The 14,100-nt window shown below is 34.1% G+C and overlaps 1 protein-coding gene across 1 annotated transcript in view; it reads right to left on the bottom strand.

Moving 5' to 3' along the window:
- LOC125666707 (ATP-dependent translocase ABCB1-like) overlaps nucleotides 1-14,100 on the bottom strand; it is a 108,848-nt gene that overhangs the window by 11,805 nt on the left and 82,943 nt on the right. The window contains exon 31 of the mRNA XM_056151838.1: nucleotides 1,654-1,886. Within this exon, the coding sequence (XP_056007813.1) occupies nucleotides 1,654-1,886 (233 nt within the window). The remainder of the gene's footprint in view (nucleotides 1-1,653; nucleotides 1,887-14,100) is intronic.

Here is a 14,100-nt window from a genome sequence, read left to right as displayed (position 1 = left end):
GCATGCGTCTACATTTAATGCGAATTAGCTTCACTTAGCGTTCACACGGAGCTAATGCGAAGTAAATTTAATTCGCATTAAATTGCGACGTCAATTTTAATTCAAAGTAAACTAATGCGCATTAAAATCTCCGTGTGAATGCGGTTCAGATTTAATTCACATTAACTTACGTTCAATGTGAATTAAATTCTTCGTGTGAACAAGGCATTAGACTGTTCTTGGCACACTGACTTTGACTATGTATTACTCCATTTACCAGGCCTCAAGACCATAAACTAAGAATAGACTTAAGTCTAAGTTTCAAATCCAGCTAATTGTCGAATTTTTTTTTATAAACATTTAAAATTTTCAGGATATATTTGCATTTGATTTTTTTTTTTTTTTATAAACATAGTTTTTTTTATACATCTGTGCTTACGATAAATCTTCAGATTATAGTAATCAAAATTTTAATTTCAGTAATTTAATTTCAGTTTATGGTCTTGGGGCCTGATCAAGAACTCACAGCGGGTGTGACAGGTCGACAGGGGATCCCATCTCTGGTATGTCCAGGGATATGTGTCTGCCCATTTCTTTATTTTGTACTCCTTATAGGAGTTATGAGATTGATCACTGTTCGTTATCTTCACCCTTCATGATCAAATCAGCATTCCTCTGGGAGGAATACATTACAGTACTGCTACATTGTCAGAAATGTATACCGGTATTCTTAATGCACTTATCCAGATATATTGATTCTGTTTCAATCCCATGGGGATCCGGGTTAGAATAGGTCCTCAGTACCCCTTGCTTGTCGTAAGAGGTGACTAAATGGGGCGGTCCTTCAGATGAGACCGTAAGTACCAGGGCACCGTCTACACAGCAGGTGTGGCACGATGAAAATCCCCCTCCCTGCTCAAAGGCCATAAGCGCCATGCATAGGCCTAAATTTTGCAGCTATTAACCAGAAATGGTGACGTCTCCACATGAGTGAAATATTCTCAAGAGGGACATTAAACAATATACAATCAATCAATATTTTGTTTGATAAGTGTCCCATGGTCATCCCACCTCCACCTCTCCTTGCAGGATTGCTAAAATATCTTCAAAACAGATGAGATCCTCATCCCTACACCGTATATATCATTGCTGCATATGAAGAGATGCATTGAGTATTCTGATCGGCAAGTGTCCTGGGGACATCCCGAACCCAATAGATAGTTCAAATATCTTAAAAAGTGGTTGAGATTAAATCATCTCTCAAAGCAAATATACTCTTGTGGCAGATGACACAATTCACTGAGCACCAGGTTTTTGATGGTCGCTTTTCCATCCATCTGCCCCTTAAGGTTAAAAAGAAAATTCCAAATACTTATTGCACATCTATAGGACACAACCAATCATCTCCCAAAAGATGATTTGGCTACTGTGTAAATTGTAAGTTGTAAGAAAAGTTCCAAGAACCAGGGGTTTTTTGTAAAGAAAAAACATGTTTTTCAACCCTTATTGGGGCCCCAGGGTGAAAATGAAAATTCTGAAACCATGTTGCACATCTACACAGTACACACCATGAATCATCTTCCATACATTGTAGTAATTGTAAATTGTAATATTCCCTGATTTTGAATTATGACACTTCTATGACATGTTGACTTTCATCCTGTTCTGTCTCACCTGCAGTGACTCCCACTCGCTGCATACATTTTCCAAACTCCAGATCCTCCGCTCCTCCTGCATCCGCCCGACAAAATTTTGGATCATCCACTCCTTTCTCCACAAACTTCCTCAGTGCAGACTTGCTGAGAACATATCCTGCTCCCCCCGACATGTAACCCTGAGGGACATAGGGTTTAAACCGACGACCATAATACATAGAATCATTGGCATTTCTGGATGCTAGGAAATACCTAAATTAAATTTAAAAATAATTAGATATCATAATAATGTAAAAACATTAAATTATGAATTGATACACGAAATTCCTAAAATTTCCATTTTTCTCTTAATGTCTTGCCTAAATGTAGCTGTAGTCCTGTAGCTCTCCGGTGAAAATGAAATTAACGAAAGAGCTACAGTCCTACTGTGATTTTCAACTTCACTTTATGTACCTTTGTTATGAAGCACTAGGAAGAACAAATCATTCAGAAACCTGACTGAATATGTAAATGTTGAACATGGTTAAGCTTTTAAACTCCTAGAATTAAGGTAGGTAAATACTATTAGAAATTTCTGTCAATCAAATTTTTTTTCCATTTAAATAACTTTAACAACTCATAAACTAACTAAAAAGCCCACATAAGACATACCTTTGCAGGTTTATTTTTATACTATGTGCTACAGAGCACATATACCCCCAAATGCAAAAGCCAAATTCTAACACAAGAATGCATTATCTCATGTTTTATTAAAAATATGCACCAAAGCACATCATATTAAGCTATAATATATAAAAACCAATAGCTATTCATTTACTGAGAGAATTTTTAAAGATATTCAATTGAAAACATACACAATTGCTGTTTAATCTGCTCACATCCTTCAGAAAAAAATCACAGAATATCGCAATTTTGAAAAATTCTCAATATCTAAATTGTTTACATGCCAGTTTTTCTTTAAAAATATTTAGAATTATATCTAAGGTTAACAAAAAAACATATTTTACCATAGTTGACCAGAAATATTTTGCAAAATGGTCTCTTGAATATGTAAACCCCCATTTTTAAATTTAAGTTTTACAATTATTCTTTGCACACTTTGAAAATAGTAAATTGTAACAGCAAATACAGTCTTAAAATCAAGATTAACAGAATATGACAATATATATATATGTAAAACATACTAAACATTTTGTCCTACCAGACAATTAGAACACAAGGAGTGGGGGGGGGGGGGGTGCACCCCCACCCCTTCCTTTTTCTCACAATTTTTTTGGTGTGTATGTTATTCTTTTTTTGTTTGGCTATCAATCATATAATACATAAAAATACATACATGCTATCTCATACTTATAGAAAAAATAAATATAGTGTAACATATATGTAGATTCTAGCAACTACAGCTCATGTACAAATAATTTTGTTTCTTGAAAGTACTTGTGAAGAAGAGTTCAAATATTCAACAACTTTGCTGATGATTTTCTGAGGATTTATAATTCTGGGTTTCTTTGAACCAAACACACTCCCTAAAATTCAGTGTGATATCCTCTGTGAGGATCACGCCTATGTATGATTTTTAACTTGTTCAGGCTTAGATTGCAAGCTATGAGCTTTTTAAGCCTATGAGCCTTTCAATGTAGATATTACATTGCTTTGTACCATTGGAGCTGGTGAGGACTTCACACTATAATAATTCATATCTAAGATTCACATTTGAATGCTAAATTTGACTCGTAAAGTTCTCGTAAACTACAAACATCAAACAAAGAAGTTATAACTGCATGGAACTTTCTAGTCGGTGTTTAAAATTTAAAACCGGATACGTAAAAGCACGGACTTTCCTTAAGCATTAATAGAGTGTTCAATAAAAAAAATCATTTAAAATTAAGCATCACATCTTTATAAACTTTATATAAACTTAAAAGGTAAGATAGGAAAAATATTATTGGCCATTCCTCTGATTGACACGGGTCATACTTTGCATTCATATCAAGCATGAACATTTTACATCCTTATATATAGATGTTTGTTTATCGTTTTACGAACCATCCAAGAATTTTTCACTGATGTACAGATGTCACCAGCCACAAATTTTAACAATGACACAGTATAGTGAGGGTTCTTTATCATGTAAATTAATGTTTTTTTAAGATCTTAATCCAAAAATCGACCCATGATAATAAGATTGCTACACGTACCCATATGTCCCCCACTGCTGCAAAAAAAAGTTAAAGCAAAAAAGTCCCATAACTCCTATAACATTTGTAGAATCAAACTTGTGGCGGAATATGACCAACTACATATAAACTAATATATAACAATCCTACAAAATTTGAACAAAATCTGTTGAGCGGTCTATGAGGAGTTGCATCCACAGTGTTCATATAGTGCAGCATGTACAAATTCAACAAAGTCCCATAACTCCTGTAAAATTTGTTGAATCAAAATGGCAGGGCAAAAAGATCAACTACATATGGTGACTAACAATCCTACAAAATATGAACAAATTCCGTTTCAGAGGAGTTGCATCCACAAAGTGAAGAGGGATGGATGGAGGGATACTGTCCAGTATTTCTATGTCGAGATCCCCTTCCGTGTTGCGGTGGGGGACAATAAATTCTTTTATTTAGGCAGAATAGCATTGTAATTAATAGTATCAATTGACTAGTTTACATGATTGTGGTCCTGTATAAAACAGACAAGATAAATAAGAGAATAAAAAATATATAGTATAGCAATGACAATAGACTCATGGGCCACATCTCTCATTTGAGTCATCTTGTCCCAGCTAGTTGTTCTTCAGCCTGTGTGATTTTTAAAACATATCTTACAATCTTTATAATCATGAAAAATTTTGACCCTATTTTGAGGCCCCAACCCATCCCCAAAAGGTTCACAACATACAGAAAGTCAAAATTCCCCTTTAAAGGGACTTACCAGGTTCACATTTTTCGAAAGAAATGTTTTTCATTTTTGGTGTTAGAAATTAAAAATACAGCTCCAAAATTTGGACCACCTGGGTGCAGATAAGAGCAATATTTTAGCTTTGATTCTGTGTTATGTAAACAAAGACTCGAGTCTTTTTTTGTAAACAAACAAACCAGTGAAATGTTAATTTTATGATTTAAAGCATCTTCATTTTGTACAATCACAAATTTTAACTTTTAAATGACACATTTACCTAAAGTATACTTGAGATATGATATATATAATAAACTTGGACCATCATATGCATTTATTTTGAAAACCCCGTAAACAATAACACACCTCAAACTTTGTTTTCTAAACAAACAATAAACTCTCTATAATGAGCTTTCGTCACGATAAATACCCTTAATTTTTTGTGAAACCTTCTAAACATAATCTACATATGAGACTGTAGATTTTGATCATTCAAAATGAAAAACAAAACTTGGAGGAAAATCGTGAATCAGTCCCTTTAAAACTAAATATGATGAATGTTGAACTAATCGATTAACAATTAAGTAAAAACATGCAATTATAAATAACACTGTATACCTTTTCTACGGTTTAACAACAAATGAAAGTGCACATATATGCATCAAAACTATTAAATGTTCATAAAAATGTAATATCATTATCATATTATGTGGTTTTTAACAGTCACTTGTCTTTTTTCTTTTTCCACTAAAGTGTAATCGATGTCGGATGACAGAAACTTACAGAAGATTTTATCCCCCTAACTATTTGAATTGAGATTCATATCGGACAGATCTTTTGATCTCGCCCCTAAGAGGAAGGTTGTAGATCCTCTATTGATAAAACGGCTGACTCCATAGTTGAGCAGGATACTTTAATGTTGTTTTGTTTTTCGTTAATAGGGCTGTCGTGATCTTCATTAAGAGTACTATGCGGAACAGATGTCATCATCTTTTTGGCCTTCAGATGATCATAACTGCCATATTTCATGGCCAACATGCTGCACAGCAAACAATTCAACCCATGATTGTTTATTCAAAATCTTACTTTTATATGCTTTTAATTAAATCAACTGTAGCTCCATCTTCATGTGACTTATCAATATTAATGTTCGCTCACCTGAGTCACCTTGGCCCATATCTGAAGACTTTCCATATATATATTTGCATGTAAAATCTTAGTCCCTATTGTTGCCCCAACCTACCCCTGGAGGCCATGATTTTTACAAACTTGAATCTGCACTATGTTAGAAAGCTTTCATGTAAATGCCAACTTCTTTGGCCAAATGGTTCTTGATAAGAAGATTTTTAAAGATTATCCCTATATATTTGTATGTAAAACTTTCATCCTCTATTGTGACCCCAACCTAACCCCGAGGGCCATACTTTGAACAAACTTGAATCTGCACTATGTCAGAAAGTTTTCAGGTAAATCTGATCAGCTCTTCTAACTCATTGGTTCTTGAGAAGAAGATTTTTAAAGATTTTTCCTATATATACATGTATTTCTATATAAAACTTTGATCCCCTATTGTGGCCCCAACCTAACCCCGGGGAACAAGATTTGAACAAACTTGAATCAGCACTGTGTCAGAAAGCTTTCGTGTAAATCTCAGCTCTTCTGGCTCATTGGTTCTTAAAATGAAGATTTCCTCTATATTTGTATGTAAAACTTTGATCCCCTATTGTGGCCCCATCCTACCGTGGGCCATGATTTGAAAAAACTTGAATCTACACTATATCAGGAAGCTTTCATATAAATCTCAGCTTTTCTGGCTCAGTGGTTCTTCAGAACAAGATTTTTAAATATTTTTCCTATATATTTGTATGTAAAACTTTGATCCCCTATTGTGGCCCCATCCAACCCCCGGGAGCCATGATTTGAATAAACTTGAATCTGTACTATGTCAGGAAGCTTTCATGTAAATTTCAGCTCTTCTGGCCCAGTGGTTCTTGAGAAGATTTTTAAATGACCCCACCCTATTTTTGCATTTTTGTGATTATCTCCCTTTTGAAAGGGACATGGCCCTTCATTTGAACACACTTGAAAGCCCTTCATCCAAGGATGCTTATGGTCAAGTTTCGTTGAAATTGGCCCAGTGGTTCTGGAGAAGAAGTCGAAAATGTAAAAAGTTTACAGAGGGAGCTAGATGATGGACAACAGGCGATTAGAAAAGCTCACTTGAACTTTCAGCTCAGGTGGGCTAAAAACTGAATTTCCACCCAATACAGTTTAATTCAACTAATAACCAATGAAAATATGTATGTTGCCAGCTATTTTAAGACATCATACATACAAAATCAGAAGCACATGGGACAACGAACAGAAAAAAATCACACATTAATTTTTGTAAAACAGAATAATAACAAGAGGCCCAAGGACAACATCGCTCACCTGAGTCACCTTGTCTCATATTTAAAGATTTTCTTTATATATTTGTACGCAAAACTTTGATCCCTCCCTTGTGACCCCATCCTACCCCTGGGGGCCATGATTTTAACAAACTGAAATATGTCAGAAAGCTTTCATGTAAATATCAGCTTTTCTGGCTCAGTGGTTCTTGAGAAGAAGATTTTAAAAGATTTATCCTATATATTAGTATGTAAAACTTTGATCCCCTATTGTGGCCCCATCCTAACCCCAGGGGCCATGATTTGAACAAACTTGAATCTGCATTATGTCAGGAAGCTTTCATGTAAATCTCAGCTTTTCTGGCTCAGTGGTTCTTAAGAAGAAGATTTTTAAAGATTTATCCTATATATTAGTATGTAAAACTTTGATCCCCTATTGTGGCCCCATCCTAACCCCAGGGGCCATGATTTGAACAAACTTGAATCTGCATTATGTCAGGAAGCTTTCATGTAAATATCAGCTTTTCTGGCTCAGTGGTTCTTGAGAAGAAGATTTTTAAAGATTTATCCTATATATTAGTATGTAAAACTTTGATCCCCTATTGTGGCCCCATCCTAACCCCAGGGGCCATGATTTGAACAAACTTGAATCTGCATTATGTCAGGAAGCTTTCATGTAAATCTCAGCTTTTCTGGCTCAGTGGTTCTTGAGAAGGAGATTTTTAAATGACCCACCCTATTTTTACATTTTTGTGATTATCTCCCCTTTGAAAAGGACATGGCCCTTCATTTGAACAAACTTGAAAGCCCTTCACCTAAGGATGCTTTGTGGCAAGTTTGGTTGAAATTGGCCCAACGGTTCTTGAGAAGAAGTCGAAAATGTGAAAAGTTTACGACACCGACAGACAACGGACAAATTTTGATCAAAAAAGCTCACATGAGCCTTTGGCTAATTTTTAACGTTTACAGTTTAGAAAAACTGCTAGTTTTCAGATATGTATATATACATTAATTGTGGATATTAGGGAAATCATACACAGTAGGGGAAAATCCAGCATAGGAGTTATTGACCTTGACAACATTTTTTTATCATAAACAATTGATTATCTATAGAAAATATAAACTCTCTCACTATCAATGGTTTACCAGATTTTATACAGTGAATAAAATTCCTCTAAAAAATATATTTCTAGCATCATGCGTGTTTTATTTAAATAAGATTTTTGCAAAAACCTATGACATCACACGAGTATCGATATCCCTTAATATCTAAATATGTATACATTACTCATACTTTTCAAACATTTTGAAGATCAATAGTAGTACATGTAGTCAAAATGGAAGAACAATCAATCAAGAACACTAAAAATATCAACAGTAGGAGTCTGGGTACCCTAACATTCAAAATAATTCTGGCAGCCCTTTTCTGCAATTTAAAAAGTCTATCAAAGTCAGAGCAAAAATCTTGTTTTTGGTTAAACAACAAATAGTGCAACAATAATTAAAATGAGGAAAGAAAAGCATTTCACATAAAATTTTGTGGATGATGTAAAATACCTATTCTTGCATAAAGAATCAATGTGTACTGTAGACCAAAGAAGACATTCATCTATTTGTATACCAAGAAGTTTGGTACTTTTAACAGTATATCTTTAAAAAAAAAAAACTTCACCTGCTTTAACTGATATACATTCTACACTTTGAGAGTTTTTGTGCAGTACCAATCAATGTTTCCTTTAGGTTCGTCATATTACTAAGTTTATTACTTTAAGTTTTCATCCATTTCATAGAGTTTAATTTAAAAGATCATATGTGTAGTCTTTGTTCAATAACATCAATAGATTTGTCTGAAACATCCTGTGATGTATCATCTGCATACACTGAAGTATGTGAGTGATTCAGACATTTAGGATAATCAAAAATAAAATGAAGAACAATGGACCCAATATCGACCCCTGAGACACTCCTATAGTAACATCTTTCTCATCAGATAAGACATTGCTTCCATCCAACATAATGAGATCATCCACATAGATAAAACTGAAACCATCTACTTAAAAAAAAATTTGACAAATTCCAAATGATAAAAGCATGCGTAACAATAATGGATGATTCACATGCAGTGTCAAAGGTCTTTCGAAGATTAATAAAACAAACACCTGTTAATTTACCCGTGATTTTCTATGTTACTCAACCAATTATCAAAAAATCTTATGAAGTGCCATTTTACATGAATGAAGATTGATAATGTTCCATTAAAAGATTGTTAATATCCAAACAAATACTTGTAAAATGAGTTAAACGTGACTTTTAATAATTTTTCTGACAACTTCTAAAACTGACAAAGGTGAAACTGTTCACCATAAAATTGTTGCCAGATTTAAAACGAGCAGTAACTCTGGCTTTCTTCCATTTGGATACAAATTGTCATGATGCACTTCTAATAGACACAAGTCAACTCTCGATAAACCGTCACCTTTTGAATTCATGGCGTTATAAGGAATTTGGGGATGAATTGAATTTCCACCATCTTGGGGAGAAAGAGTTACTATTATAATATTGTATATGTAAGATTTATCTTTTCTAATACTTATTTAATAACAATAATGTGAAATGATTTCATATAATTTTTTCTCTCAAATTTTCTAACATATGATTAAAATAGTTTTATCAATAATAAGGCTTCATTTTAAAACAATACACATATACACAGTATGTTCCAGAATTTCATCTTTCGCAATCAAAATATCACCCATTGTCCTCCTTTTCTACCATAAAACAGTAAATTAATTGTTGATTTCCTGTTGTGTACATTTTGGATGGTCTCCGTGGTATGTTATGTTTAGTTTAGTTTCTTTATTTCCGTTAGCCATATGGCTCATTGGATTCACATACACACATATATACACAGGCTGTACAGTATAGATATAAAGATTTTAATTACATACAGGAACAGTATATAATAATTAGATTATTTTCATTGAAAATTCAACAAAAACCTTTTTCATGGCAATTAAAGCTACACTGAAATGTTTTTCTATGATGTAAAAGCAGGAAGACTACAAGTAATTAATGGAATCTTACTGCCCAGGTGTACACCGGAGATCTATAATGTCGACCAATTTTCCACTTCACAGACCATATGCACTCATATATCACAGTTAATTATCACTTTGAAACAGACTTTTGTAATAATAAAACCATATAGCAAATGGCCATAGTGAATTTGATATTTTAGCGAGAATTCTAAGTAATAGTTAGGAAAAATGTTCTTAGAAAAATGTAACCTGAGAGTTATAACGAAATTTAAGTGGCGGTGAATTGAGTGGCAATAATTTAAGAAGGATCCTCGTGTAGCGACATAAAAAAAGGAGGAGCAGATCGAGGAGCTGATTTTAATCAGATTGTATTTAAATATATTTGCATGCAAACCTTTGATCCCTATTGTAGCCCCAACCTACCCCTGGGGACCATGATTTTTACAACATTGAATCTGCACTATGTCAGGAAGCGTTCATGTAAATGTAGAATTCTTTGGCCATATGGTTCTTGAGAAGATTTTTTTTTTAAATTTCCCTAAACATTGTATATTTGTATGTAAAAATTTGATCCCCTATTGTGGTCCCATCTTTCCCCTGGGAGGCATAATTTTAACAAATTTGAATCTGCACTATGTCAGGAAGCTTAATTTCATGTAAATGTAAACCTTTCTGGCCCAGTGATTCTTTAGAAGAAGATTTTTAAAGAATTTCCCTATATATTTGTATGTAAAACTTTGATCCCCTATTGTGGCCCCATCCAACCCCCAGGGGTCATGTTTTAAGAAACTTGAATCTGCACTATGTCAGGAACCTTTCATGTAAATTTGTACTTTCCTGGCACAGTGGTTCTTAAGAAGAAGATTTTCAAAGGTTTTACCTATACATTCACATGTAAAACTTTGATCCCATATTGTGGCCCCAACCTACCCTCTGGGGGGTCATGGCTTTTAAAAAAAATTGAATCTGCACAATATCAGGAAGCTTTCATGTAAATTTCAACTCTTTTGGCCCAGTGGTTCTTAGAAAAATATTTTTAAATGACCCCACCTTATTTTTACGTTTTTGTGATTATCTCCCCTTTGAAGGGGCATGGATCTTAATTTGAACAAATTTGAATCCCCTTCATCCAAGGATGCTTTGTGGCAAGTTTGGTTAAAATTGGCCCAGTGGTTCTGGAGAAGAAGATTTTTAAGTCATCAGTGTATTTTCACTATTTTGCTATTATCTCCCCTTGGAAAGGGTCGTGGCCCTTCATTTAAACAAACTTGAATCCCCTTCACCAAGGGATGCTTTGTGCTAAGTTTGGTTGAAATTGGCCCAGTGGTTTTGGAGAAGAAGATGAAAATGTGAAAACGGATGATGGACAACGAACGGGTGATCAGAATAGCTCAATTGAGCTTTCAGCTTTTACACACCTACAGGGCAATGGTGATCATGTAAATACACAGCTGCTTATCTGTCACAGTGACTGAAATTTAATCTTTTTATTGCTTAAAAAACTGAGTCTCTGCTTGTCAACTAACAATTGTGTAACTACCAATTCAAATTACAGTTGAATTTGAAACCATGAGGCAGACTGTCTTTAGGAGTTCCTGATCAATATGTTTCTGGTTTTCATTTTGTTTATGATCTCTCGTATAAGTAACAAAACTTTGTGTCAGAAATTGATCAATCTACCATACACTGAAGGGTTGAATATCCAGAGCACAGGATCTGATTAAGCCTTCAAAAGAACACCCCAGAAAGATTACCGACATTACTGGTATACATTTATCGATGTGACACACACACAATTTGTATCAACTATTTTCTATGCTATTCATGCAGTATTACAAATCTGTTGATATCAAAAGTACAGTAATATGTAATATTTCTGATATTTCACAATATTTATTCTTCAAATCCAGTTAATGCAGTCAGGACTTGGTCAAACTGAGTAAATTTTTGCTAATGCAAGATATCTGATGGGCTGCCTTTTACTCTATATACTGAATTAAATTATCCACAATTATTTTTATGATTTATATAGCATCATAAATTCATCAAACTAATGTTTGGACTATTTTAAATGACTTTTTTTTTCTGTCAAAGTAAACAAGTCTTCCATCATCAAGATATAAATCTTTCAAATTGATTGGGCATTGATATTTCCCCTCAAGCTACTTTAACATTTCTTTTGCTGGAAGGATAGCAATCAAAGACTATGCATATACACCCAAATGTAAAGTAGGAGAGCAGAGTATATATAATTCTACTTTTCTTTTTTCTTTTTCTTTCTTCAAAAATTACAATTTGTTGATATGTGTCTCTTGCTTCAATCATGCATGTGGTCTTTAAATCCCTGGCCCATGTTATAATGGGATAATAAATGCCTAATGTCCTGGTTGAAAGGTCATCCACGAGTCATGATCCCCTCATCACATTCATCCTATATGTATGCTTCATTAAATACCAGATCAACGATCAAATCTACTACATTTTACATCTACACTAAAAATGCCGAGCTGCTGGATTATAATGACCATCAAAAATCTGTTCTGAACCACCATGAAATCCTCTTCATCAATATCTTATTCAAGAGAATTGGATTGAATTCCTGTGTATATCCTCCCTATACATACTGCATTGTAGTATAAGATCCTGATACTTAGAGACAAATTGTCAAAGTTTTAGATTACTATATATATATCACAGGCAATCATAATGGAATGGGTTTGAATTAACTATTAATGAACTCGTACTTAAATTCAAACCCAAGCCATATCAAGCGCCATTAATTGCATGCAATCAGAGTAAATATCTAGGTATAACATTCAGAATAATTAAGATATTTGATGCCATAGAATTAAAGAAAGCACATTATTGATCATGCATATATTTGTTTTCCTCTGGTGCCATCAGCATGTAAATGTTCATTACATTATTTTAATTTATAATTATTATCATGTAAGAATCTCTTATATGATGTAATGTTGTAACTTGAAGTTGTGCATGCCCTTCAGGCTGGAATAGATTACCTGGTACTTGCTTACCTATACCATTTGTAACATACGACTTAATGTAGCTCTCTTGGTCCACGTGCAACAATTATCATAAGTTTTCGCAATTTTTTTTTTTATTTGATTAAACTTTGTGCATGATAGAAATATATCTTTTGGAGGAATTTTAATCATTGGGTTATAAGACAAAATCTGGTAAACTATTTGATAATGAAAAAAACTTACGTTTTCTTTCAGTAATAACAGAGAAACAGACAGACCAAATCTCCGACTGCGAGGGCCTAAAAACTATGGGGGCCAAAAAATTTCATCGAGATCTCCATCTGATCAGTATTCAACAATAAATAGTAAATGTTTTATAATGGCAGCAATTCAAAATGGTATCATGAAGGGGGAAAAGGGGTATAGTAAACCAACTTTTATTTGTGACTATACATTACTTCGCACTTTACTTAAGTGATGAACTACTTCAAGGTGACAAATTGTCATGACTGAGATTATCTTATAGAAATACAATAAACTGGTTCCCCACTGATTGGTGCTACGCACAAACAACGGGTAAGCGGTACTTTGGTTAGCCCAAATGAGCCGATTTCATTGGTCAGTTGATTTTTATGTCTCACTAGAGAGATTCCGAATGGTAGAGTCGTTGTAGTCTATAGTTATGACGTCAAAGTCTACTGCGCTACTTTACGAAGTTTCGTGCATCATAGGTCTACTTCACTGTATTTGTAACGTAGTGTAGTCGACTGCGACGTCAAAGTTAGCGTCGTTGTTGTTTTAAAAGGAACTCTTGTTATACACATGAAATGACGATACAACCCGAATCCTGGCTGTCAAAAATTGGCGCTACCTGTTGTACCCGTAGAGAAGCGAGATCAACAGGGAACCAGTTTAGGAATACAAGAGACATTAATAGAAAGATTCCGCAGTGAGAAATACTCGCTATGGTTTAGGTTCTAGTTATTCTCGCGAAAATTTCTAAATCATGAAAGAAAGTTGGTTTACAATATTTGGAGACAGAAAAGGGGGTAAAATGGTAAAAAGGGGTTTCAAGAGGGAGAAAAGGTGTATTAGGTGAGAGAATGGGTATCAAGAGGGAGAAATGGAGTATTAGGTGAGAGAAGGGGTATTA

Source organism: Ostrea edulis, chromosome 10 (assembly GCF_947568905.1).
Source record: "Ostrea edulis chromosome 10, xbOstEdul1.1, whole genome shotgun sequence".
NCBI lineage: Eukaryota > Metazoa > Mollusca > Bivalvia > Ostreida > Ostreidae > Ostrea > Ostrea edulis.
Note: the sequence above shows the minus strand (reverse complement) of the source record. Positions and strands in the feature narration are given on the sequence as shown.